Raw genomic sequence first — 25,141 nt, 5'->3', positions numbered from 1 at the left:
CTAGCATAATGGTCTGTCCTCTTTTGCTAGGCACTGCCCATGTACTCAGGGGATTCTTGCTGCTCGTTAAAGAATGTAGTAAGGTAATTCAATATTCTTTGTTTATTGTGTGTTTCTACCCAACAAGACAACATCCCATGATCATGGCTTTTTTTTTTTTTTTTTTAAGATTTTATTTATTTTCCCCCTTCCCCTCCTCCCACCCCACTGTTTTTACTGTCTGTGTTCTCTTCTCATTTTCTCTCCCCAAGATTTACCTGGATTTCATCCTGGAGACCTCTGATGGGGAGAGAGTTTCCCTGTCAATTGCACTGCCTCAGTTCCTGGTTTCTGCTGTACTTCACTTTGACTCTCCCCTTTTAATGTGTCATCATCTTGCTGCATGACTCACTTGTGCAGGACACTAGCTCATCACATGGGCAATCATGTGTACACTCCCATGGGCACTTGTTCAGACACTAGCTCACTACACAGGTACTCATGTGGGCACTGGCTTGCCATGCAGGCATGCCTTCTCTTCCTTTTCACCAGGAAGCCCCAGGGATTGAACCCAGGTCCTCCCCTATGGTAGGCAGAAGTTCTATCACTTGGGCCACATCTGCTTCCCTATGATCATGGCTTTTGATTAGCAAATTTGGATCATGGGGGAACATCTCTATGGGCAGCTATTGTTTCAACCCACCTTGGACAGAGGCAGTAAGAGCCATTGCTTGAACCTTTCCCATGCAGGTGCAGAGGTGATGGAGATTTAAGACACAAGGCTTCCTGAGGGCTGTGGGGGGACAGTTAGCTGAAAGTCTGCATTTGCTGGGCAGGCCAAGAAAGCTCAGCTTTGGGGAACCATTGGAGAATCTCTTGGTGCTTCTCCAGGGCACTTTGGAGCCAGTCTTCACCCACTTTGTGACTTTCTGTCCCTGTTGTGGCTGGGAAATAATGACTTGGAAAAGTCCTTTCTGGGGTGCCCCTTCTCCCAGAACTTGACCTCCAGGCAAAAGTGGCTTGAGACAAAGTGAGTGTAAAGAACTATGGAGGCAGATAGTCTGGGACAAAGGCCTGCCAGCTTCAAACACCTGGGAGAGAAAAATCTGTCTCCTGGGAAATAAAGGGGTCAGCCAAACTCTTGTAAACAAGAAAACTTCAAAACAACTATCAAGCAAAAACCTAAGACAAAACAAAGGCCTAGAAAGACAGGGACAGATCCTGTATATTGCATTCACCTTGGGGAGACCTTCCTGATAGGAGAGCTGAAGCTCAAGGAAGTCTTGTCTTATCACCAGCTGGTTACAAAACTAAGGAACATCTCAGGGAATAAATCCAAGAGTTAACATTTTAAAATATTAAAATGTACAGGATACAACAAAAGAGTAAAAGAAAAAAAAGAAGGAAATGACTCATCCAAAGATAGATGATGAAAATACAGAAAGCATCAGTGAAGATGACGAGAATGTGAACATACCAAACAGAATTTTAAAAAATTCATCAATATTGGAGGGCATAATATCAACACAAGAAAATTAGTAGTATTTCTATTCACTAGTAATAAAAAATATGAAGAGGAAATCAAGAAAAAAATGCTTATTTACAACAGCAACTAAGAGAATCAAATATCTACACAGACAACTACAAAAAATACTGCTAAAAGATGACCTCAATAAATGGAAGGCTAGTCTGTATTCTCAGTATTAAGAATTAAGATGTCAATTCTACCCAAAGCAATTTATATATTTAACACAATACAAACAAAAATTCCAACTGTCTTCTTTGCAGAAATGGAAAAGCTAATCTGTGGCTTTAGTGCCCATGTATGAGGTCCAGGGTTCAATTTCCATTACCCCCTAAAAAAAAATTGTATGTGAGGGTAAGGGGCCTGAAGCCGCCAAAGCTATCTTGTAAAAGAAGAACAAAGTTGGAGAACTCACACTGCTTGATCTTAAAACGTATTGCAAAGCCACGGTAATCAAATCAGCATGAAATTGGCTCAAACACAGACATATGAGCCAATGGAATAAAATTGAGAACTCAGAAATAAACTCTCACATCTACAACCATCTGATTTTTACAAGGGTGGCAAGTCCATTCAATTGGCAAAAAAATAGTATCTTAAAAAAAGAGGGCTGGAAAAAAAAAGGATGTCTATGAGCAAAAGAATGATTGTGGGCCCTTACCTCATAGCACACACAAAAATCTACTCAAAATCAATCAAAGAGCTAAATATAACAACAAGAACATAAAACTCCTAGAAGAAAATGTAGGGAAGCATCTTCAGGATCTTGTGTCAGTCAAGCACAAAGAATAAAAGAAAAAAAAATGGGACCCCATAAAACTTTAAAACTTTTATGCACGAAAGTTCTTTATCATGCATGTAAAAAGGTAACCTAGATATTGGGAGAAAATATTTGGAATCCATATACCTGATAAAGGTTTAATATCCAGAATACATAAAGAAATTCTACAACTTAACAACAAAAAGACAAATAATCCAATTAAAAAATGGGCAAAAGACTTGAAAAGACATTTCTTCAAAGAAAACACACAAATGACAAAGGAAAACAAACAAAAAAACCACATGTAAAGGTGCTTAACAGCATAGCCATTATGGAAGTATACATGAAAACCACAATGAGATACTATTTCACACCTACTCGAATGAGTGTTATCAAAAAGTAGGAAATTACAAGTGTTGGTGATGTTGTAGAGAAATAGGAACCCTAGTTCATTTTTAGTGGGAATATAAAATGGTGCAGCCACTGTGGAAAAAAGTCTTGCAGTTCCTCAGAACATAAAGCATAGAATTACCATATGACCCACTAATCCCATTTCTAGGTATAAACCCCTAATATTGAAAGCTGGATCTCAAACAGATATTTATATACTCAGTATATAATTTTTCACAATTACTAGAAGATGGAAGCACAAACCAAGTGTTCATCAACAGATGATTGGATAAACAAAATACATTATATACATACAATGGAACATTATTTAGCTGTAAAAAAGAATGAAGTTCTGTTACAGGAGACAACATGGATGAACCTTGAAGATATCAGGTTGCATGAAATAAGCCAGACACAAAAGGACAAATATTGTATGATCTAACTGTTATGAAATAATTCGAATAAGCAAATTCATGGAGGAAAAAACTAGAATAGAGGTTATCATGGTCTGGCATAGTACTAAGGAATGTGGAGTTAATGCTCAAATTCTATTTGAATAACGGAAGGATGATGTTGATGGTTACACAATATTGTGAATGTAATAAACATCACTAATTTATTTGAAATATTTGAAAGTGATTAAAAGTGGACATTTTAGGTTGTATATACGTAACTAGAATAAAAATTTAAAAAAAAAAACAAAAAACCAAACATAGGAATTATAACACAAATGGGAATCCTAATGTTAACCATGGACTATGGGTAATAGCACAAGTATATTCTTTTTTTTTTTTTTAAGATTTATTTAAGTCCCCCCCCCGGTTGTCTGTTCTCTGTGTCTTTTTGCTGCATCTTGTTTCTTTGTCCGCTTCTGTTGTCGTCAGCGGCACGGGAAGTGTGGGCGGCGCCATTCCTGGGCAGGCTGCACTTTGTTTCCCGCTGGGCGGCTCCCTTTATGGGGCGCACTCCTTACGGGTGTGGGGCTCCCCTATGCGGGGGACACCCCTGTGTGGCAGGGCACTCCTTGCGCACATCAGCACTGCGCATGGGCCGGCTCCACACGGGTCAAGGAGGCCCGGGGTTTGAACCGCGGACCTCCCATGTGGTAGACGGACGCCCTAACCACTGGGCCAAGTCCGTTTCCCAGAACAAGTATATTCTTTTATCAGTTGTAAAAAATGTACCGCACAAATGTAAGATGTCAATAATAGAGGCATATACAGAAGTGTTTTCTGTATGATTTCTCTGTTAACATAGAACTTCTCTGATAAAACAAAATTCAATGAAGACTTGTACCATAAATATAGAATAACTATATATAATAAATATATATAGGGAAGCGGACTTGGCCAATGGATGGGGAGTCCGCCTACCACATGGGAGGACTGCGGTTCAAACCCCGGGCTTCCTTGACCCATGTGGAGCTGGCCCATGGGCAGCGATGATGCGTGCAAGGAGTGCCATGCCATGCAGGGGTGTCCCCCGCGTAGGGGAGCCCCACGCGGGAGGAGTGCGCCCCGTAAGGAGAGCCGCCCAGCACGAAAGAAAGTGCAGCCTGCCCAGGAATGGCGCCGCACATGGGGAGAGCTGAGGCAACAAGATGACGCAACAAAAAGAGACACAGATTCCCGTGCCGCTGACAAAAACAGAAGAGGACAAAGAATACCCAGCGAATGGACACAGAGAACAGACAACTGGGGCAAGGAGGAGAAGGGGAGAGAAATAAATAAATAAATCTTTTAAAAAAATGGTTCAGTCGTATTTTGCAGGCTGACTATTTCATGGTGCCTCTGGCAAACAAGGGAAAGTGCATTCTTCAACACAGATGTACTTGGAATAAAATATCTTCAGAGCATTAGCATCCTGCTCCACCATTTATAGTTCCTGTTTTACCTAAAGGACTGTTGCGAGCCCAGCTAATAAAAAATGATAGTAAAGCATTTGGCAAAATCACAACACCTATAAAAAAGGATAAAGGCAAACATGTAAGGCTTGTCCTTCTAGTATGTACATGTAGACTTTGTACATGAAATGATATCATGACTCAAATGTTGGTTTTTTTTTTCTTTCACTAACTGGAAGTAGTTCTGACAGCTAGTTTACTTGAGTGAGTTGTTTCTAACTCAATAGTTGGACGCTTGATTAAAAACCTTCCTTCTAATTCTAATTTTCAGCTTTCCTTGTGAATTCATGCATACATACTTAAGAATTCATTCCTGCTTATTTAAAGGGGGAAGCACAACATGTTTGTGTTAAAAATCATAGAGGAAAATAAATAGGCCATGTGGTAATCAATGGTCTTATTTATGCCATCACAGAATAGGAATTAGTAACTCCTACTTGGTAGTCTTCTTGCATAACCACAGTATGAGAGCACATTTTAATTGCTATGCACAGGACACATAATAGTATCTTATACTACTACATCACAACTCAACCCAAGAGGAAGATCCAGGAAACAGCTTTATGGCAGGCAGAGAGAGCAGTCAGACCACAATGATGGAGTAATCCTATTAAGTTGCAGGCAAACTGTCAGCCTGAATCAAGGGCCCCAAATCCTCCCACCCAGTCCAGCCAAGCTTAGCTGTCCTAATTGGTAGTCTCAAGTGGACAGAAAGGAACTACTGAAATTGAGCAGTGAATGTAGATAGGCAGGTAAGACTGAGTCCTTTATGTAAAGGAAGCATGTGAGTGCTTCTCAAATTAGACAGGTCTTGATCAGCGTCAGGAGTTGGCATTCTGCTGCTACTTCCTTCTCAGAGATTACAAGTAGGGATTGGTTGCCTTTCCAGATACTTGCCTAAGGCTTGCATCTGTGGCATCAGAAACAGCAGAGAGATAAGAAGATGTCTATACTTTTGAAACCCAAGAGAGCTCTCAATTCTTACTTATTTTCTTTTATCCTTGTCTGCAATGGTAAGAAAGGCAAGTGATGGTCAAACACTTTGCAGCTTTGAATCTCTGCTTATCATTCAAAGGCCACTTCTGCTGTGGAATTATACCTATTCAATTGGTGTTTGATTGAGTTCTGTTTGTTGGGATGTTGCATTTTTTTTCTATAATCAAGCAGAAGTAAGTACATGTAATGTTTGCTTAGTCGTATTTTAGAAAATAGGACTTGACGCACAGGGATTTGTTTTGATTATCACTTTACATTAGTATTAGAATTCCTTATAATGGATGATGATTTTGTTGAATTATTGAAGTCACATTAGATGCGCTTATATATTCCTTCTAATCAGTCCCAATGTCGTTAGTCATTGGATGTGATTACTCACTCTCATGACAGTATTACAAGGGTGTGAACAGAGTTACAATACATTGAAGATGTTTTTGTTTATGTGGAGTATCCAGGGGGTGGAGTTAGGAAATTCTTTCCCATGCAGTGCCACAGGGTTATACAAACATAGTTCTTGTTTCTGGCAGCCAAGAGAGGCTCCTTAAAGAATCTGTGAAGAAAGTTTGGCTGCTCTGATTACAGTCTGCTGGTGATACTCCGCTCCAAATAATCTTTTTTTCTTAACCCCATGGATTGTTTAGGTTTTCAGATGTCTGGCATATTGAGGAACAAAAATAAGGTTGAACTAGAAGAAGCTGGTCAGAGGTAAGAGAATTTGATTCTACAATTGTGGGCAAATCACCTGAGAAAGGAGGAAAGAGAAGCTCTCTGATGTATGATTTTCACAAATTTTTGTATCTTTTTCACTAAAAATTTAGCAGCCAAAGAAAAAATGCCATCATTTTCCACAAGAATTTTAGAAATATTTGTAAATGTTCAGATTTGGTAATATAGATGTTAAATATTATCTGGGATCTTTTGTCAACAAACTAGAAGAAAACATTTTTCTTGGAGTTTCAAATCAACATAGAAAGCTAACTTTATTAATAAGAGATGTAACTCATAGAAGCATGCTTTCAGGAATTATATTGTTCCCAAATACTCTCCTCTCCCTTTTCTCTATTTTAAAATTCATGTGGAAGAATATTTTACCTTTAGATTTAAATTTATGATATTGCTGCTAAGAATAAAAAGAAAATATGCTTAGAGAATGGTCTTGTAGAGAATACTTGAAGAAAGTCAGGTCCTGCAAAATATTTTCAAGGTAGTTTTTCACAGGACTTCAAAAAATGAATTTGGTAAATACTTTATATAAAGGGTTTTCTTTCCATAACAAATGAAGGTGGTGAGACTATTAAAAAAGTTCACCTAAGAATACTACAAGAGACAATGCAGAGAAAGATTCTAGGGAATGCCTGATTTAGATATATGCTGACTACAATTCATGAGAGGGTTGTATCTAAAAGTTCATTTCTAAGTTAATTATTTGAAAATCAAAACTATTCTTTTTCAAGAGACCTTGATGTATACACCAATGAGGTTCACAGACAGTTCATGTAAGTTATATTGAATTTGAAGTACTATTAATGGTATTATTTTATAAAGATCATTTGAGAATTTGCAGTATTGTTTCTATTTTCACCCTGGGAAGGGGAAGGAGCTGTCAGGATAGACACTCTTGGGCATCAGAAACTCTTCAATTTTGCTACTTGGATAATACATTAAAAATATAGATGGAGGCTGGGGATGAGGGGTTGCCTTTATGGCTATCGGAGTACATTGGGGAATAGGCAGTTGCTCAGTGAAGGCTCTGAACTTGGATTTTCTTTCCCATGCCATTACTATATAGGGATGTATAATATAGGAACTATTAGGTACAACTTGATGAAAGTGGACAATGCTAGGTGGCTAAAAAAGTGTTATTTATCCATTTCACATAACAGTTTAGTCAAAATTCCCACTGAAATCAGCAAAGGGAATAAAATATTTTAAACATTCTTAAATGCATTCAAGAAAAGGCAAAAAAAGAAGGGATATCTAATCATAGGTAAGAAAGAAATAAAAGCAGAAACCTCAGAGCCACCTTTAGTCTTGAAGGTATTTGCTAAGTGGATAAAGTTGAACATCCACTTGTTATGGCTTTATGGGGCTTGAGGCCCCTCCTAAAGCAGGAAGTCCAATAGGAAACTCCTCACAAATCTGACATCTCAACGGGAGTCAAGGAAAATTAATTGTCCCAAATACTGGAGCAGAGTGGAGGAGAAATCTCCCTGGAGGATTCATAACTACGTAACTACTAGATCTTACATGGCTGGTCTGAAAAATCTCAAGCTGAGAATTGAGTTTGAAATGGTCTTGAATTGGTAGTGCCCCAGGTATCTAACAGTAGTTAATATATGTCCTCCCCAGAGACCCCCTCTTCATTTCAGGCCTCACTGGATTTCAGATATGAAGCTGCATGGAAAAATTAGCAGAAAATATTAAACAACAACAATAAGTACTTAAAAAAATAGAAGAAAAACAAGGCACCATAAGTAAGAGCAAACAGAAAAGAAATCAGACCATAGAATCACACCTGCAAATGCTTCAGGTATTTTAATTATCTGAAATATAATTTGAAATATATATGTTAAATATATTTTAATAAGTTAAAGCTTGAAATATTGATTAAGAGAAAGCCAATTTAAAAATGAATAGAGGAACTTCTGGCAAGATGGTGGATTAGAAAGACACGGACTTGGGAAGCAGACTTGGCCCAATGGATAGGGCATCCTCCTACCACATGGGAGATCCGTGGTTCACACCCCAGGCCTCTTTGACCCCTGTGGAGCTGGCCCATGCATAGTTCTGATGCGCCTAAGGAGTGCCCTGCCACACAGGGATGTCCCCCACACAGGGGAGCCCTACGTGGAAGGAGTGCGCCCCATAAGGAGAGCCGCTTAGCATGAAAGAAAGTGCAGCTTGTCCAAGAATGGCGCCACACACATGGAGAGCTGGCACAACAAGATGACGCAACAAAAAGAAACACAGATTCCCAGTGCCGCTGATAAGGACAGAAGCAGTCACAGAAGAACACACAGTGAATGGACACAGAGAGCAGACAACTGGGGGGGGGGGGGAAGGGGAGAGAAATAAATAAAAAGTAAATCTTCAAAAAAAAAAAAAAAGAAAGACACAGACTATTCTCTCCCAGAAAAATAGCTAGAGGACAGGCAGAAACAGCCTAGAAAAAAATGTTCTAGAGTTTAGGACACAAGGGGAAGGTTGACACCATGCAGAAGAGAGAGGGGCACATGAAAAGAACCTTGACATTAAAACAATGAGTAGAAGAAGCTGCAGCTTCAGCAGCCAGCACCCCTCCCAACACTACAGCACAGAGCTTTCAATTCTCTGGCCTAGAGCCAGCAACTACAGACAGAAGGGGTTGCAGGGATCCACCACCTCAGGAAAAGGGAGAGAGAGGGATGCAGCCTAAGGTTGATTCAGATTTTGGCCCACAAATTTGGTCTGCTGTGTCCCACAAACACTTCCAGGCTGAGAGCCAGCAAGGAGCTAAAGAGATCCATATTCTCAATCACCCTCCCTACTGACCCGGACTGGTTGTTGAGGATGCAGAGGGGAGTGGAATTATTTCCTTCCACAGGAAAACAGAGGGGGCTGCTAACAAAGGTTGGAGAACTGTCTCAAAGAAAGTTTGATTTTCGAAGTTCTTAGCCTCCAGGAAGGATCTTCTGTCACATTGATCCAGTCTGTGTTGGAGCAAACACACTCCCACCAGGCTTTGAACTGAGAGGCCTGCTGAAGACTGCCATCTGCTGACCATCCAAGGAAGTGCAGGTGAAGAAATTAAAAGTAAATAAGAGAGGCTTTTGCTGGCCTTAACAGCCTCCCTCCCTAAGGCCATTGGAAGAGGTCTGCAACCCATTACTGGGTCCACAGCCTATATTTGAGCAACTAACAGGGACATTCCTAAAGACCTAGAACAAGTTAAACCAAGTATCAAAGAATGGCAATAACCCAGTCTCCCACCACTGAATTCCTACAAAAGAGAGAGAAATTGAACATCAGAACAAACTCACCATCATATTCAGATACCTAGACATCAGCAAAAAATTACAAGTCATACTAAGTAAATGGAGAAATGGTCTAATCAGAGGAATATGTCATAGCCCCAGATGAGACAGAGGATTTGAGACAACTAATCAATGAGATTCATTCAAGTTTCCAAAATCAAAGTAATAAGTTGAAAGACAATATAGCTAAAGAGATAAAGGACATCAGGAAGACACTGAGAGGCACAAAGAAGAACTTGAAAACCTGAATATAGTAAGAACAGAGCTCAAGGGAATGAAAGACACAATAGGGGAGATTAAAAACACATTAGAGGTATACAACAGCATACTGGAAATGATTGATAGAAGACAGAATAAATGATACAGAAGACAGTACAGATGAAATTGAAGAGAGAAAAGAATGAAAAAAATATTGAGCAAGGGTTCAAGGAGTTGAATGATAACACAAAGCACAATAACATATTTGTCATGGGAGTTCCAGAAGGAAAAGAGAAGGGAAAAGGGGAAGAAAGTGCATTTGAGGAAATAATGGTTGAAAATTTCCCAATTTGCATGAAAGAAATGAATTTACATGACCAAGAAGTGTAGTGTACCCCAATCAGAATAAATCTGAATAGATTTACTCTAAGACCATACAACTCAGAATATCAAATATCAAAGACAAAGAGAAGAATCTGAGAGCAGCAAGAGAGAAATAAACCATTACATACAAAGGATGCCCAACAAAACTTAGTGCAAATTTCTCATCAGAAACCATGGAGGTAAGAAGAGAATGGTATGATATAATTAGGAAAGAGTAAAACTGCCAGCTTAGAATTCTTTATCTGGAAAAATTGTCTTTAAGATATGAAGGTGAATTTAAAATATTCACAAATAAGCAGAAACTAAGAGAGTTTATAAAAAGAATCCACCTTTGCAGGAAGTATTAAAGGAAGTGTTGCAGCCTAAAAGAAAAAGAGAGGAGAGAGAGGCTTGGAGGAGAGTGTAGAAGGCAAGACTAGCAGAAAGGATAACCAAAAGAGTAAAAAGACAGATAAAAATGAGATACAACATATGAAAACCAAAGAATAAAATGGTGGAAGTAAATAATGCATTTACAGTAATATCATTAAATGAAAATGGATTAAATCCCCAATCAAAAGATATAGGCTGACTTAATGGATTAAAAAACATGAGTGATCCATATGCTGCCTAAATGAGACTCATGTTAGGTTGGAAAAAGATATTCCATGCAAACAGTAACCAAAAAAGAGCATGGATAGCTATACTAATATCAGACAAAACAGACTTCAAATGCAAAAAAGTTATAAGGGATACAGAGGACCGTTATATATTAATAAAAGGGACAGTCCACTAGAAAGAAATAAGTCGTAAATGTCTATGGACTTAACCAGGGTGCCCCAAAATACATGAGACAAACTCTGGCAAAACTGAAGGGAGAAATAGACATCTCTACAATAATTGTTGGAGATTTCAACACACCACTCACAACATTAGATAGAAAACTAGACAGAAGATCAACAAGGATACAGAGAACTTGAACAATATGATAAATGAGCTAGACTGAACAGACATATATAGAACATTGCATTCCAGATCAGTGGATTATACATTCTTCTCAAGTGCTCATGGATCTTTCTCCAGGATAGACAACATGTTAGGTCACAAGGCAGGTCTCAATAAATATAAAATGATTGAAATTATACAAGCACCTTTTCAGATCATAATGGAATGAAACTGGAAATCAATAATAGAAGAGAAAGGGCAAAATTTGCAAACATGTGGAGGCTAAACAACACAGTCTTAAACAACAGTGAGGCAAATAAGAAACTGTAAGTGAAATTAGTAAATATATTGAGATGAATGAAAACAAGAACACAGCTTATCAAAACTTATGGGGGGATCAGATATGGCTCAAGTGGTTGAGCACCAGCTTCCCACATGGGGAGGTTCCAGATTTGGTTCCTGGAGCCTCCTGAGCAACAAGAAAAACAAATAACAAGCAAAACAAATGAAAAAAACAACTCAGAGGAGCTAGTGTGGCTCAGTGTTTGAATGCTGGCTTCCCACATACAAGGTCCCAGGTTCAATCCCTGGCTCCTGGTACCTCAACAAAAAACAAAACAACTTATGGGATACAGTGAAGGCAGTGCTGAGAGGGAAATTTATAGCCCTAAATTCCTACATTAAAAAAGAAGAAAAAGATAAAATCAAAGATTTAACTGAACTGAAGAAACTAGAAGGAACCATCACCCTCCCCCCCAAACAGCAAACCATTTCCAAAGAAAGCAGAAGGAAAGAAATAATAAAGATTAGAGCAGAAATAAATGAAATTGAGACCAATAAAAAAAAAAAGAGAGAGAAAATTTACAAAACCAAAAGCTGGCTCTTTATGAAGATCAATGAAATTGACAAACACTTAGCTAGACTAACAAAGAAAGAAAAGAGAGAAGATGCAAATAAATGAAATCAGAAATGAAATGTGAGGAAGTCATGATTGACCTCACAGAAATAAAAAGCATCATAAGAGGGTACTATGAGAAACTGTATGCCAATAAACTAGACAACCTAGATGAAATTGTACAAATTCCTAGAAATGCACAAAAAGCCTACATTGACTCTACAAGAAATACAAAAACCTAACAAACCAATCATACTTAAAGAGATTGACTCAGTCATCAAAAATCTCCCAACAAAGCCCAGGACCAGAAGGCTTCATGCTTCATGGGTGAATTCTACCAAGTCTTTCAAGAAAATTAACACCAATCCTGTTTATACTCTTCCAAAAAAAATTGAAGTAGAGGGGCAATTACCCAGCACATTTTAGGAAGACAACATCACCTTAATATCAAAGCCAGACAAAGATTTTTACAAGAAAAGAAAATTACAGACCAATCTTCCTAATGAACATAGATGCAAAAATTCTCAAAATACTTGCAAATAGAATCCAGCAGTATATCAAAAGATTCATACACCACAACCAAGTGGGATTTATTGTTGGTATGCTAAGGTGGTTCAACAGAAGAAAATCAACTAACATATATTACATTAACAAACTGAAGGGGAAAAAACACATGATCATCTCAATCAATGCAGAAAAGGCATTTGACAAAATCAAGCATCCTTTCTTGATAAAAAACAGTTTGAAAGATAGGAATAAAAGAAAAATTCCTCAATATGATAAAGGGCATTGTGATGGTGGGACTAGTGTGTCAACTCAGCCAGGTAATTGTGCCCAGTTGTTTGGTCAAGCAATCATGGAGCTAATTATAATACAAGGACATTTATGAAATTTAGTCACCAATGAGTTTATTGCATAGATGGCTGATTACATCTAAAATCAACCAAGGAGATTGCCATCAGCAATGAATAATGTTTTATCCAATTAGTTGAATGCCTTATAAAAGGAAAGGGATTTTAGCATTCAGAGAGAGTTTTCCAGCTCAAATTCAGACAGAACAGCCAACATCTCCTGGGAACTCATCAAGGACCTTTATTGGAGCTCCTCGTTTGTAACCTGCCTGTGGAATTTGGACTTGTGCATCCCCATGGTCACATGAGAAAATTTTATAAAATCTTATAATATTTACAGATATCTCCTATTGATTCTGTTTCCCTAAAGAACCCTGACTAATACAGCTTGGTACCAGGAATGGTTATTGAGGAACAGAATCTTAAACATGGGATTTCTGAAGTGGTTCCGGGAGTATTGCAATTGGCTCTTTACTCTAATTGAAGTCAGGGTTACTAAATGACTCCCTTTCCAATAATCAAGAGGCCACTAACAGTCCATGGCATGAATTGGCAACAGGGATATACAAAATGTCATCACTGGATTCTCCTACTTCGACGCTTATAAGAGGCAAGGATCTGGGTGAGAGTGTTTTCAACACCTTAACAGAGTTTCATAAAATCAAAAAGTACAATGATGTCGGTTGACTCCTACTGGATACTCTGGATACAATTACAAAAGAAAGGGATGATCTAAAGGCTTCAAATTTGCAACTTAAGTGCCACATGAGTGATGTGAAAATTTCTATGTGTGTTCTGAAAGAAAATCTTGTTTCATGCAGCCACAGACTTGAGATCTCTGAAAACTAGACTTAAAGTCTCATTGTATGAGTAGCAAAGTTACAAAGGAAACTAAAACCTCAACCTCTCAGGGTGTCTGCTTTTAAAGTGAAGGCATTGATTGGAAAGGAGTGGAACTCTGAGTATTGGAATGGTGACATATGGGGTGATGATGATATTGTGAGGACATTGGAATCCTAAACTGCTGAGACTTTGCCAGATAAACGTGTGATGGTCTGCCCTGTGGAGACCACACAAAGTCAACCTTGTATCACCCAGCCTCTAGCCTTCTCCAGGGAATCAGGGCCTCCTTACAGCCCTGAGGTGGGTACCAGCCAAACAAAGCCTGCACTGCCCAGTGTCTGACCCACCACAGGGAGTTTAGACCTCTTTCCAGCCCTGAGGCAGGTACCAGTGAAACTCCAGCAGGCACTGCCCTACCTCCACCCTGCCCTGAGGAATCTGCCTTTCAACCACTGCCTGAAGAGATTAATCCTGTCTCACCAGATAAGAATGCAAAGGAATGCCTTGAGGTCAGTATCTTGCAAGGCATTTCTAATTCCTCCTTACCCACCTCCACCAGATCTATTGTTAGACTAAAATCACAATTACCCAAAGGCAAGATACATGAAGAAGTACTCTATACACTAAAAGAATTGCATAAGTTTTCCAACTTAAATAGAGAAAAATCAAGGGAATATGTATGGGAATAGATACTAAGCATATGGGATAAATGTGGAAGGAATATAAAGTTACATCAGATTGAATTTATTGATATGGACTCACTAAGCAGAAATTCTGGATTCAGTGCTGTAGCTTGACTGAAACATGGACCAAAAGATAGCCTAGCATGTCTGAGGTTGAGCTGCCCAATTTACCCTGGTGTACAGTAGAAGAGGGAATTCAAAGGCTTAGAGAGATTGGAATGCTAGAATGGATTTGCCATTTAAGACCTGCCCACCCACCTGAAGAATGTCCAGATGACACACTTTAACCAGGACTGTGAGGAATAAATTTGTAAGACTAACTGTCTTTCCTGAAGAACTCTGTGTTTGCTCTTCTCTGTAGTCCAGATATTACTTTAGGAACTGCTGTAATGGAACCAGATTCCTTAAACATTATGAGGATGATTGGATCTTGGGCAGGTAAAAGTCAAGTAACAACAGTTAATTGTCAGGAAGAGGACTTGGCCCAATGGATAGGGCATCCCTCTACCACATGGGAGGTCCGTGGTTCAAACCCTGGGCCTCCTTGACCTGTGTGGAGCTAGCCCACGTGCAGTGCTGATGCGCATAAGGAGTGCCCTGCCATGCAGGGGTACCCCCTGCATAGGGGAGCCCCATGCGCAAGGAGTGCGCCCTGTAAGGAGAGCCACCCAGCATGAAAGAAAGTTCAGCCTGCCCAGGAATGGCACCACACACACGGAGAACTGATACAGCAAGATGACGCAACAAAAAGAGACAGATTCCCACGTTGCTGACAACAACAGAAGTGGACGAAGAAGAACATGCAGCAAATGCACACAGAGAACAGACAACTGGGGGGGGGGGGAGAGAAATAAATAAAATAAATCTTTAAAAAAACAAAAAAAACACCAGTTAATTGTCAAAGGCGAGGTTGGTGTGGCTACCACAATGAAAGGCAAACTCTAGCAATCAGAAAAGTCTGTGTCACATACAGTTATGGCAATGGCTAATTGATCGTGGGTTACCTATAAGTAAAATAGATGGACTGTCTACTAAATTCCTCTTTGATCTGTATAAGCAGAATAGTTCTAGGTCAAGTGAACAAAACACTAACTTGAATTACAGGCACAGAGAATCATGGCCCCTTAATCAATTCCTAGATCTTAGACAGTTTACAGACACAGAGCCCCTTGAATGAGGAGAAGGCCAAGTCCCCTTGGGGAAGGATCCTGTTACACTGCCAAAAATTTATACTGTTCATCTTCCTCCCAGTTTTCCCCAAGGAGACCTATGGCCTTTTAACAGAGTAACTTTGCATTGGAGAAAAGGAAATGATCAGACATTTTAGGGATTATTAGACTCTGGCTCAGAAGTGACATTAATTCCAGGAGACCCAAAACATCACTGTGGTCCCAGCCAGAGTAGAAGCTTATGAAGTTCAGGTGACTGATGGACCCATTCTGTAGTTATTTCTCCAGTTCCAGAATGCATCATTGGAATAGATATACTTAGTAACTGGAAGAATCCCCACATTGGATCCTGACTTGTGGAGTTGCATATCATCAGCTGGGTATTGTCTGACCCACCAAACCATAAAGGTGGGCATAAAGGTAGAGGCTATTATGGTAGGAAAGGCCAAGTGGAAGCCACTAAAACTGACCCTACCTAGCAAAAGAGTAAATCAAAATCAATACTGGATTCCTGGAGGGATGGCAGAGATTAATGCCACCACCAAAGATTTGAACGATACAAGGGTTGGGATTCCCATCACATCCCCATTCAACTCTCCTATTTGGTCTGTGCAGAAAACAGATGGATCTTGGAAGATAACAGTAGATTATGGCAAACCTAACCAGGTAGTGACTCCAGTCACAGCTGATGTTCCAGATGTGGTATCATTGCTTGAGCAAATCAACACATCCCTGGTAGCTGGTATGCAGTTTTTTGATCTGGCAAATGCTTTTTCCCTCAATTGACATTAGTAAGGACCACCAGAAACAGTTTAATTTCAACTGGCAAGGCCAGCAAATGACTTCACTGTCCTGCCTCCAGGGGAGATCAACTCTCCTGTCCTATGTTATAATTGTCCACAGGGACCTTGATTGTCTCTCTCTCCCACAAGACATTACACTGGTCCACTATATTGATGATATCATGTTGGTAGGAACTCATGAGCAAGAATTAGCAATGACTCTAGACTTATTGGTAAGGCATTTGCATGAGAGAAGATGGGTGATAAATCCAACAAAAATACAGAGGTCTTCCACCTCGGTGAAATTTCTGGGTGTTCAGTGGTGTGGGGCATGCCAAGATATCCTCTCTAAACTGATGGATAAGCTGTTGTATTTGGCCCCTCCCATGACCAAAAAAGAGGCACAATGCTTAGTTGGTCTCTTTGGATTTTGGAGACAGTACATTCCTTATTTTGGTGTGCTACTCCAACCCATCTACCGAGTGACCAGAAAAGCTGCTGGTTTTGATTGGGGGCCAGAAGAGGAAGAGGTCCTGCAACAGGTCCAGGCTGCTATGCAAGCTGAATTACTGCTTGAGCCATATGATCCAGCAGCTCTAATGGTGCTGGAAGTTTCAGTGGCAAATAGAGATGCTGTCTGGAGCCTATGGCAGGTGCCTATAGGAGAATCACAATGCAGACTCTTAGGGTTTTGGAGCAAAGCCCTGCCATCCTCTGTAGATAACTACTTTCCTTTTGAGAAACAGCTTTTGGCCTGCTACTGGGCCTTAGTAGAGACTGAATGTTTAACCATGGGCCATCAAGTTACCATTAGACCTGAGTTGCCTATCATGAGCTGGGTATTGTCTGACCCACCAAACCATAAAGGTGGGCTTGCATGGCAGCACTACATAATAAAGTAATAAAGTGGATGTGGTATATAGGAGATAGGGCTCGAGTGCGTACTGAAGGCACAAGTAAGTTACATGAGCGAGTAGCCCAAATGCCCATGGTCATCACCCTTGCCATGTTACCTTCTCTTTCCCAGCCCACAGCTTTGGCCTCTTGGGGAGTTGCTTACAATCAGTTGACTGAGGAAGAGAAAACTTGGGCCTGGTTTACAGATGGTTCTGCATGATATGCAGGTACCACCCAAAAGTGGACAGCTGCAATGATGCAGCCCCTTTCTGGGATGTCCCTGAAGGACAGTGGTGAGCACAAATCCTCCCAGTGGGCAAAACTTCAAGCAGGCACCTGGTCATTCATTTTGCTTGGAAGAAATAGTCAGAGGTGTGTTTGTACACTGATTAATGGGCTGTTGCCAATGGTTTGGCTGGATAGTCATGGACTTGGGGGGAATATGATTAGAAAGTTGGTGACAAAGAAGTCTGGGGAAGATCTGTGTGGATAAACTTTTCTGAGTTGGCAAAAAACAAGAAAATATTTGTGTCCCACATGAATGCTCACTAGAGGGTGACTTCAGCAGAGGAATATTTTAATAATCAAGTGGATAAGATGACCTGCTCTGTGGCTAACTCTCAGCCTCTTTCCTTAGACACTTCTGTCATTGCCCAAAGAGCTCATGAGCAAAGTGGCCTTGGAGGTAGGGTTGGAGGTTATGCATGGGCTCAGCGACATGGACTTCCTTTCACCAAAGCTGACTTGGCTTTAGCCACTGATGAGTGCCCAATCCACCAGCACTCAGCACCCAATATGGCACCTTACCAATGTGATCAGTCTGCTACCTGGTGGCACATTGATTACATTAGACCACTTCCATCATGGAAGGGGCAGTGATTTGTTTTAGCTAGAACAGACACATAGGCCAGGTAGGGGTTCGTGTTCCTTGCATGCAATGCTTCTTCCAAAACTACTATCCATGGACTTAACGAATGTCTTATACATTGCCATGGAATTCCTCACAGAATTGCATCTGATCAAGGAACCCATTTCACAGCAAATGATGTGTGGGAAAGGGTTCCTACCCATGGAATTCACTGGTCTATGTTCCCCATCATCCTGAAGCAGCTGGAATGCTGGAATGGTCTTTTGAAGACTCAATTATGGTGCCAACTAGGTGGCAATATCTTGCAGGCCTGGGGCCTGCTTCTGTTTTCCAGAAGGCTGTGTTTGCTCTAAATCAGGGTCCACTCTATTTTTTTTTTTTTTTAATGTCAAATGTTCATTTAACTTGTCAAATATAAAAGGCTGGGTATATTACTCAGGGTTCCATAGGGAAACAGAACAAACAAGAGATATCTGTCAGTAGTATATGCTGTCGTGAGAGTCTCTCACGTGACCATTGGGATATGTTAGTTTTATTATCTATTAGATGGTTTTTAATCTTTTCCCATGCAGTCATAAAAGCATTGTAAGCAAGCTGGATAATACAAAAGTTACTCTCATTCCAATCACATTTCAATCTTCTAAGCAGATTTAAATTATACACTTGACCTCCAAGACGCAAAATAGCTGATTCTAAATCATTAACTCTGTTATTTAATTGTTTATCACTAGCATTCTTATGCCATTCATGCACATACTGTTTAGTCTGGAGAATCTCATGCAAAGCTACAGCAGTGGTGGCAGCAGCTGTAATGATTCCAATCAGTCCAGTTATGCTAATTATTAAAAGTCCAACAAATCTTTTTGTCTGCTTCAGGATCTCTTGTGCCATGTGAAGCAGCAACTGACTTTCAGGTGATGCCTGCCAAATTCGGTTCATTCAGATGGGAATCCATACACCTTATCATCTTCTGGCAATTGTGATGGTGTGTGTCTCCATTCTGCAATACATTTGCTGACAGACATGTATGCAAGGCACCATTTTTGTAAAACAAAACATTGTCCTTTATAGTTATTTTTCCAGTGATAAACACATACAGATTTCTAACACATGCTCTTAATGGATAGGCTTGATTGAATTATAAATATTGGCTGGTTTGACTGTAGCTACCAATCCATTCATAAGTAGGGGCAATTCCCAGAAATATCTTCCATAAGTTTGTATGTATGTTTAGATTATAGGTATTATTTATCCATGGAGTGGGCATCCATTTTCCTCTATAGCTCCATATACAATGATTCTCAGTGTATACCTCTTGGTCATTTGCATTCAAAGGTTCTGAAAGGGATATTGCATATTACTGACTTGTTGACCTCTGCTATTAAGATCATAACATATAAATCTGCCATTGTATTCTTTGGGAGTCTCCATAGGGGCACTTTCCTACAGTATTCCATACGAATCGTTAAAAATGACAAATCCTCTTCCTATATGACATTCTCATCATCCTTTTTTTTATTTTATTTTTTAATTTTTGTCTTTATTCATTTTTTTACTATTACATTAAAAAAATATGCTGTCCCCATATACCCCCCACCCCCTCACCCTCTACTCCCCCCATAGCAACATTCTCCTCCATCATCATGAGACATTCATTGCATTTGGTGATTACATCTCTCAGCATCGCTGCACCTCATGGTCAATGGTCCACATCATAGCCCACACTCTTACATGTTCCATCCAGTGGGCCATGAGAGGACCTACAATGTCCAGTAATTGTCCCTGCAGCACCACCAGGACAACTCCAAGTCCCCAAAACACCTCCACATCTCATCTCTTCCTCCCATACCCACACCCAGCAGCCACCATGGCCACTTTCTCCCACCAATGCCACATTTTCTTCAATTACTAATCACAATCGTTCATGAATAGATTATCAGTAAGTCCACTCTAATCCATATTCTATTCCTCCATCCTGTGGACCTTGGATTTGTTGTGTCCACTCCACATCTATGTCAAGAGGGGGCTTAGATTCCACATGGATGCTGGATGCAATCCTCCTGCTTTCAGTTGTAGGCACTCTTGGCTCCATGGTGTGGTGGTTGACCTTCTTCAACTCCATGTTAGCTGAGTGGGTTAAGTCCAATAAACCAGAGTGTAGGAGCTCAAGTCTGTTGAGGCTCAGAGCCTGGCTATCATATGGTCTAGAGATTCAGATCCCCTGGGTATATATTAAACCCCAGCACCAACTACAAATCTGATAAAATAACAGGAAAGGCTTGCGAAAAGAGATCACATCTGAGTCCAGCTCCATCATACAGAAACACCAACTCCAAAGAAGGGCTAACTGACATGGCACTGAACTCCATCTGCCATGACCATAGAACATGTGGGTCTCTGTAGCCCTCAGAAGAACCAATACCCGGGGTTGTATCTACTTTATCTGTCTCTGGGACTCTGCTCAGGTGTGCATAAGGGCAACCCCTCTGATAACCTCCCAGCTCTTTTTAAGAGACTCATAGCCATATAAACTCATTTGTCCTTTCCATTTCCCCCTTGATTTAGGTCAAAAAGCATTTTTAACTCCTGTTATTATATGTAGACAGAGCTATTCTGCTGATCTGAGTTGACCCTTTTATTCAAGGTCATTTTCTAGTTACATCATCAGCTGGAACTTGGTAGTAATCCCTTGGCGCCAGGGAGGCTCATCCCCGGGAGTCATGTCCCATGCCGGGGGAAAGGCAACGAATTTACATGCTGAGTTTGGCTTCGAGACTGGCCACATTTGAGCAACACGGAGGCTCTCAGGAGGTAACTCTTAGGCACACTGCTGCTCTAGGCCTTGCTCTTATCTCAAGTGCACAGGCTCACAAGCATAGTCATTAGTATCAGGGGCTCATTGTTGGACCTTCATTCTTTTTTGGTCTCTGCCGTTGCACTTGGGGGATTGTTGCTGTTCCTTTAGGGACTGTGATATAACTCCCCTGGCTAGGAACTCAGCACTCCCTCAGTTGTTGTTTTTAATTGTTTCCACTATGAAAACATCCAAACATTTTTATGTACCCTGGGTATATGCCCTGTAGAACTCCCTGCCAACCATGTGTCCCCTGTTAATAACATCCCACACCAGTATACCTCCACTGCCATTGGTGAACCTCTCTGTGATTCAAAACTTCCTGAAAAGTGAAGCCCAATATATTGCCAGGTTCTCTTAATAGTAAAGTGGAATATAGTGATGAGTTTAAAGGCTAGATATAGAATACATATTAGTTTGGAAAAATTCTACATCCTATCATTTTCTTTTCTTTTTTCTAATTATTAAGCTTATCTTCACAAGAGTTTTAGATCACAGTAATTCATGTATACAATATACAGTACTCCCACATATCCACATAAAACCATTTCCCTTCCACAGCAATAATCTTTTAACATATTCATACCATATTTACTAAAACTGATGTACAGATATTGAGACAATAGCTTTCAAACAAGGTAACATTTGTGTTTACATTGTGGTTTGTATTTTAGACTATACAATTTTCTAAATTTTTAGTTATCTTATGTTTTACATTATGATTTACATTTTACACCTATATATTTTTGGTGTAATTTTACATGTCTTATATCCATCCTTGCGTACTCTTGTGAAATACTTCTATGGCCCACACAGTTACATTGGTTCCATCTATTCAATACCTATTTCCCCCTCCCCTTAGGGCCCACAGTGACAGTCAATCTTCATTTCTTGAAGAGCCATGTTCAGAGATACTTGCAATAGTGTTGAGGGCTTGACATGCTCAACTGCCCTAATGCCCTGGGAGCTACCATTTCTCTTGAGAGATACAGTTCCCTCTATTTGATGGCATCAGTCCTCCCCAGGATGTGGGTATACCTTCACTCTCATTATATGGGTCTTTACCCAATGATATAACACACTCTGGCAAAATGAATATTCACATATTCCCTAGGAGTCTGTCCTGCGTCAGATTATCACCTTTAAGTATCTTAAATAGGTCACTTTCCTTATTATATTTTTGAAAAGGTTTTCTCAGCATTATACTCTCAATGAAATACCTGATAATCTCCTATGTTCGTATGTTGCCCCACCCTCCCCCCAATTTCTTGGGCAATATTACCCATCCTCCCATTCCTAGTCCCCCTCAAGCATACAAAGCCCCACCCAAAGGTAACCCTATGTCCCTATTTTATCCTTTCCTTGTACACATACTTACCTCCAGCTTATCATAGATTTCACCCATGTAGATATCAACTTACATCATTCCTCTACCCCTCAATTTCCTGTAAGCCTATAATCCAGTCTCTAGCTCTCCAAGGCAGCTTGGTTTACTTCTTTCATATCATTAAGATCATGTAGTATTTTTCCTTCAATGCCTGAGTTGCTTCCCTCGACATAAGGTTCTCAAGATTCATCCATGTTATCACGTGTGTTTGTAGTGTATTTGTTCTTAAAGCTGAGTAGTATTCCATTGTATGTATATACCACATTTTATTTATCCATTCATCTGTTGATGGGCATTTGGGTTGATTCCAACTTTCGGTGATAAGTGAACAATGCTGCTATGAATATTGGTGTGCATATTCAGTTTGTGTCCTTGTTTTCATTTCTGCTGGGTATATACCCAGCAGTGGAATTGCTGGGTCATATGGCAAATTTTTGGTTAGTTTTTTGAGAAACTGCCAAACTGTCCTCCAGAATGGTTGGATACTTCTGCATTCCCACCAGCAGTGGATGAGTGTTCCCATTCCTTCACATCCTCTCCAGCATTTGTAGTCTTCTGTTTTTTTCATAACTGCCAATCTTATGGGAGTAAGATGGTATCTCATTGTAGTTTTGATTTGCATTTCCCTGATAGCTAGAGATTTGGAGCATTTTTTCATGTGCTTTTTAGCCATTTATATTTCTTCTTTGGAGAAGTGTCTGTTAAAATATTTTCCCCATTTTTAAATGGGCTGTTTATCTTTTTATTTTCAAGATATAGGAGTTCTTTATATATGCAAGTTATAAGTCTCCTATCCGATATATGGTTACCAAATATTTTCTCCCATTGTGTAGGCTCTCTGTTCACTTTCTTGACAAACTCCTTTGAGGTGCGGAAGGCTTTAATTTTGAGGAGGTCCCATTTATCTATTTGTTCTTTTGCTGCTCGTGTTTTTGGTGTGATGTTCATGAAGCCATTTCCTATTACAAGGTCTTGTAGATGTTTCCCTACAATGCTTTCCAAAGTCTTTATGGTCTTGGCTCTTATATTTAGGTCTTTGATCCATCTTGAGTTGATCTTTGCATAAGGTGTGAGATGGTAATCCTCTTTCATTCTTCTACATATGGATATCCAGTTCTCCAGGCACCATTTGTTGAATAGGCCATTCTCTCCCAGTTGAGAGGGTTTGGTGACTTTATCGAATATTATATGGCTATATATATGAGGATCTATATCAGAACTCTCAATTCAGTTCCATTGGTCTTTGTATCTCTCCTTGTGCCAATACCATGCTGTTTTCACTACTGTAGCTTTGTAGTATGTTTTGAAATCAGGTAGTGTGATTCCTTCAATTTCATTTTTCTTTTTCAATATGTCTTTGGCTATTCGGGGCCTCTTTCCTTTCCAGATAAATTTCATAGCTAGTTTTTCTAGTTCCTTAAAGAATGCTGTGTTGATTTTTATTGGGATTGCATTGAATGTGTAGATCAGTTTTGGTAGGATAGACATCTTAATATTAAGTCTTCCTATTCATGAACAGGAAATATTCTTCCATTTATTTAGGTCTTCTTTGATTTCCTTGAATAGTCTTGTGTAGTTCTCTGTGTATAAGTTTTTTACATCTTTACTTAAATTTATTCCTAGGTATTTGATTTTTTTTCTTTACTATTGTAAATGGTATTTGTTTCTTGATTTCCTCCTGAGCTTGCTCATTATTGGTGTACAGAAATGCTACTGATTTTTGCACGTTGGTCTTATACCCTGTGACTTTAATAAACTCATTTATGAGTTCTAGAAGCTTTGTTGTAGACCTCTCAGAGTTTTCTATGTATAGGATCAAGTCATGTGCAAATAATGAAATTTTGACTTCTTCCTTTCCAATTTGAATGCCTTTTATATCTGGTTCTTGCCTCAGTGCTCGAGCAAGTACTTCTAAGACAATGTTAAATAGAAGAGGTGAGAGTGGGCATCCTTATCTTGTTCCTGATCTTAGAGGGAAGGATTTTAGATTTTCACCATTGTAAATGATGTTGGCTGTAGGTTTTTCATATATACTCTTTATCATGTTCAAAAAATTTCCTTGTATTCCAATCTTTTGGAATGTTTTTATCAAGAAAGTGTGCTGTATTTTGTCAAATGCTTTTTCTGCATCTACAGAAATAATCATGTGATTTTTTTCCTCCAATCTGTTTATATGGTGTATTACATTGATTGATTTTCTTATGTTGAACCATCCTTGCATACCCAGAATGAATCCCACTTGGTCACGGTGTATAATTCATTTAATGTATTGTTGAATACAGTTAGCAAGTATTTTGTTGAGGATTTTTGCATCTAGGTTCACTAGAGAAATTGGTCTATAATTTTCCTTTCTTGTGGTGTCTTTGTTTGGCTTTGGTACTAGGGTAATGTTGGCATCATCAGTAATGTTCCTTCTGTTTCAATTTTTTGGAAGAAGTTCAGCAGTATTGGTGTTAGTTCTTTCTGGAATGTTTTGTAGAATTCACCTGTGAAGCCATCTGGCCCTGGGCTCTTCTTAGTTGGGAGGTTTTTAATGACTGATTCTATCTCTTTACTTGTGGTTTGTTTGTTGAGATCATCAATTTCTTCTTTTGTCAGTAGAGGCTGCTTATGTGTTTCTAGGAATTTGTCCATTTCCTCTGAATTGTTATTTTTGTTGGAATATAGTTTTTCAAAGTATCCTCTTATGGTAGTCTTTATTTCTGTGGGGTCAGTGGTGATATCTCCTTCCTCATTTCTTATTTTGTGTTTTTGCATCTTCTCTCTTTTTTTCTTTGTTAGTCTCACTAAGGGTTTGTCAATTTTGTTGATCTTCTCAAAGAACCAGCCCTTGGTCTTGT

At 39.5% G+C, this 25,141-nt stretch overlaps 1 protein-coding gene across 3 annotated transcripts in view; it reads left to right on the top strand.

Moving 5' to 3' along the window:
• Positions 1 to 6,087: 6,087 nt before the first annotated feature.
• The window catches only part of DENND1B (DENN domain containing 1B), a 296,281-nt gene continuing 277,227 nt past the window's right edge, over positions 6,088 to 25,141 (top strand). For all 3 annotated transcript variants that reach the window (XM_023584048.3, XM_023584046.3, XM_071207634.1), the window contains exon 1: positions 6,088 to 6,258. In XM_023584048.3, coding sequence (XP_023439816.2) covers positions 6,182 to 6,258 — 77 coding nt within the window. In that variant the 5' untranslated portion in view covers positions 6,088 to 6,181. The remainder of the gene's footprint in view (positions 6,259 to 25,141) is intronic.

The sequence above is a fragment of the Dasypus novemcinctus genome, chromosome 13 (assembly GCF_030445035.2).
Source record: "Dasypus novemcinctus isolate mDasNov1 chromosome 13, mDasNov1.1.hap2, whole genome shotgun sequence".
NCBI classification, from domain to species: domain Eukaryota; kingdom Metazoa; phylum Chordata; class Mammalia; order Cingulata; family Dasypodidae; genus Dasypus; species Dasypus novemcinctus.
The sequence above is the reverse complement of the archived record's forward strand: the minus strand, read 5'-3'. Positions and strand labels throughout refer to the sequence as shown.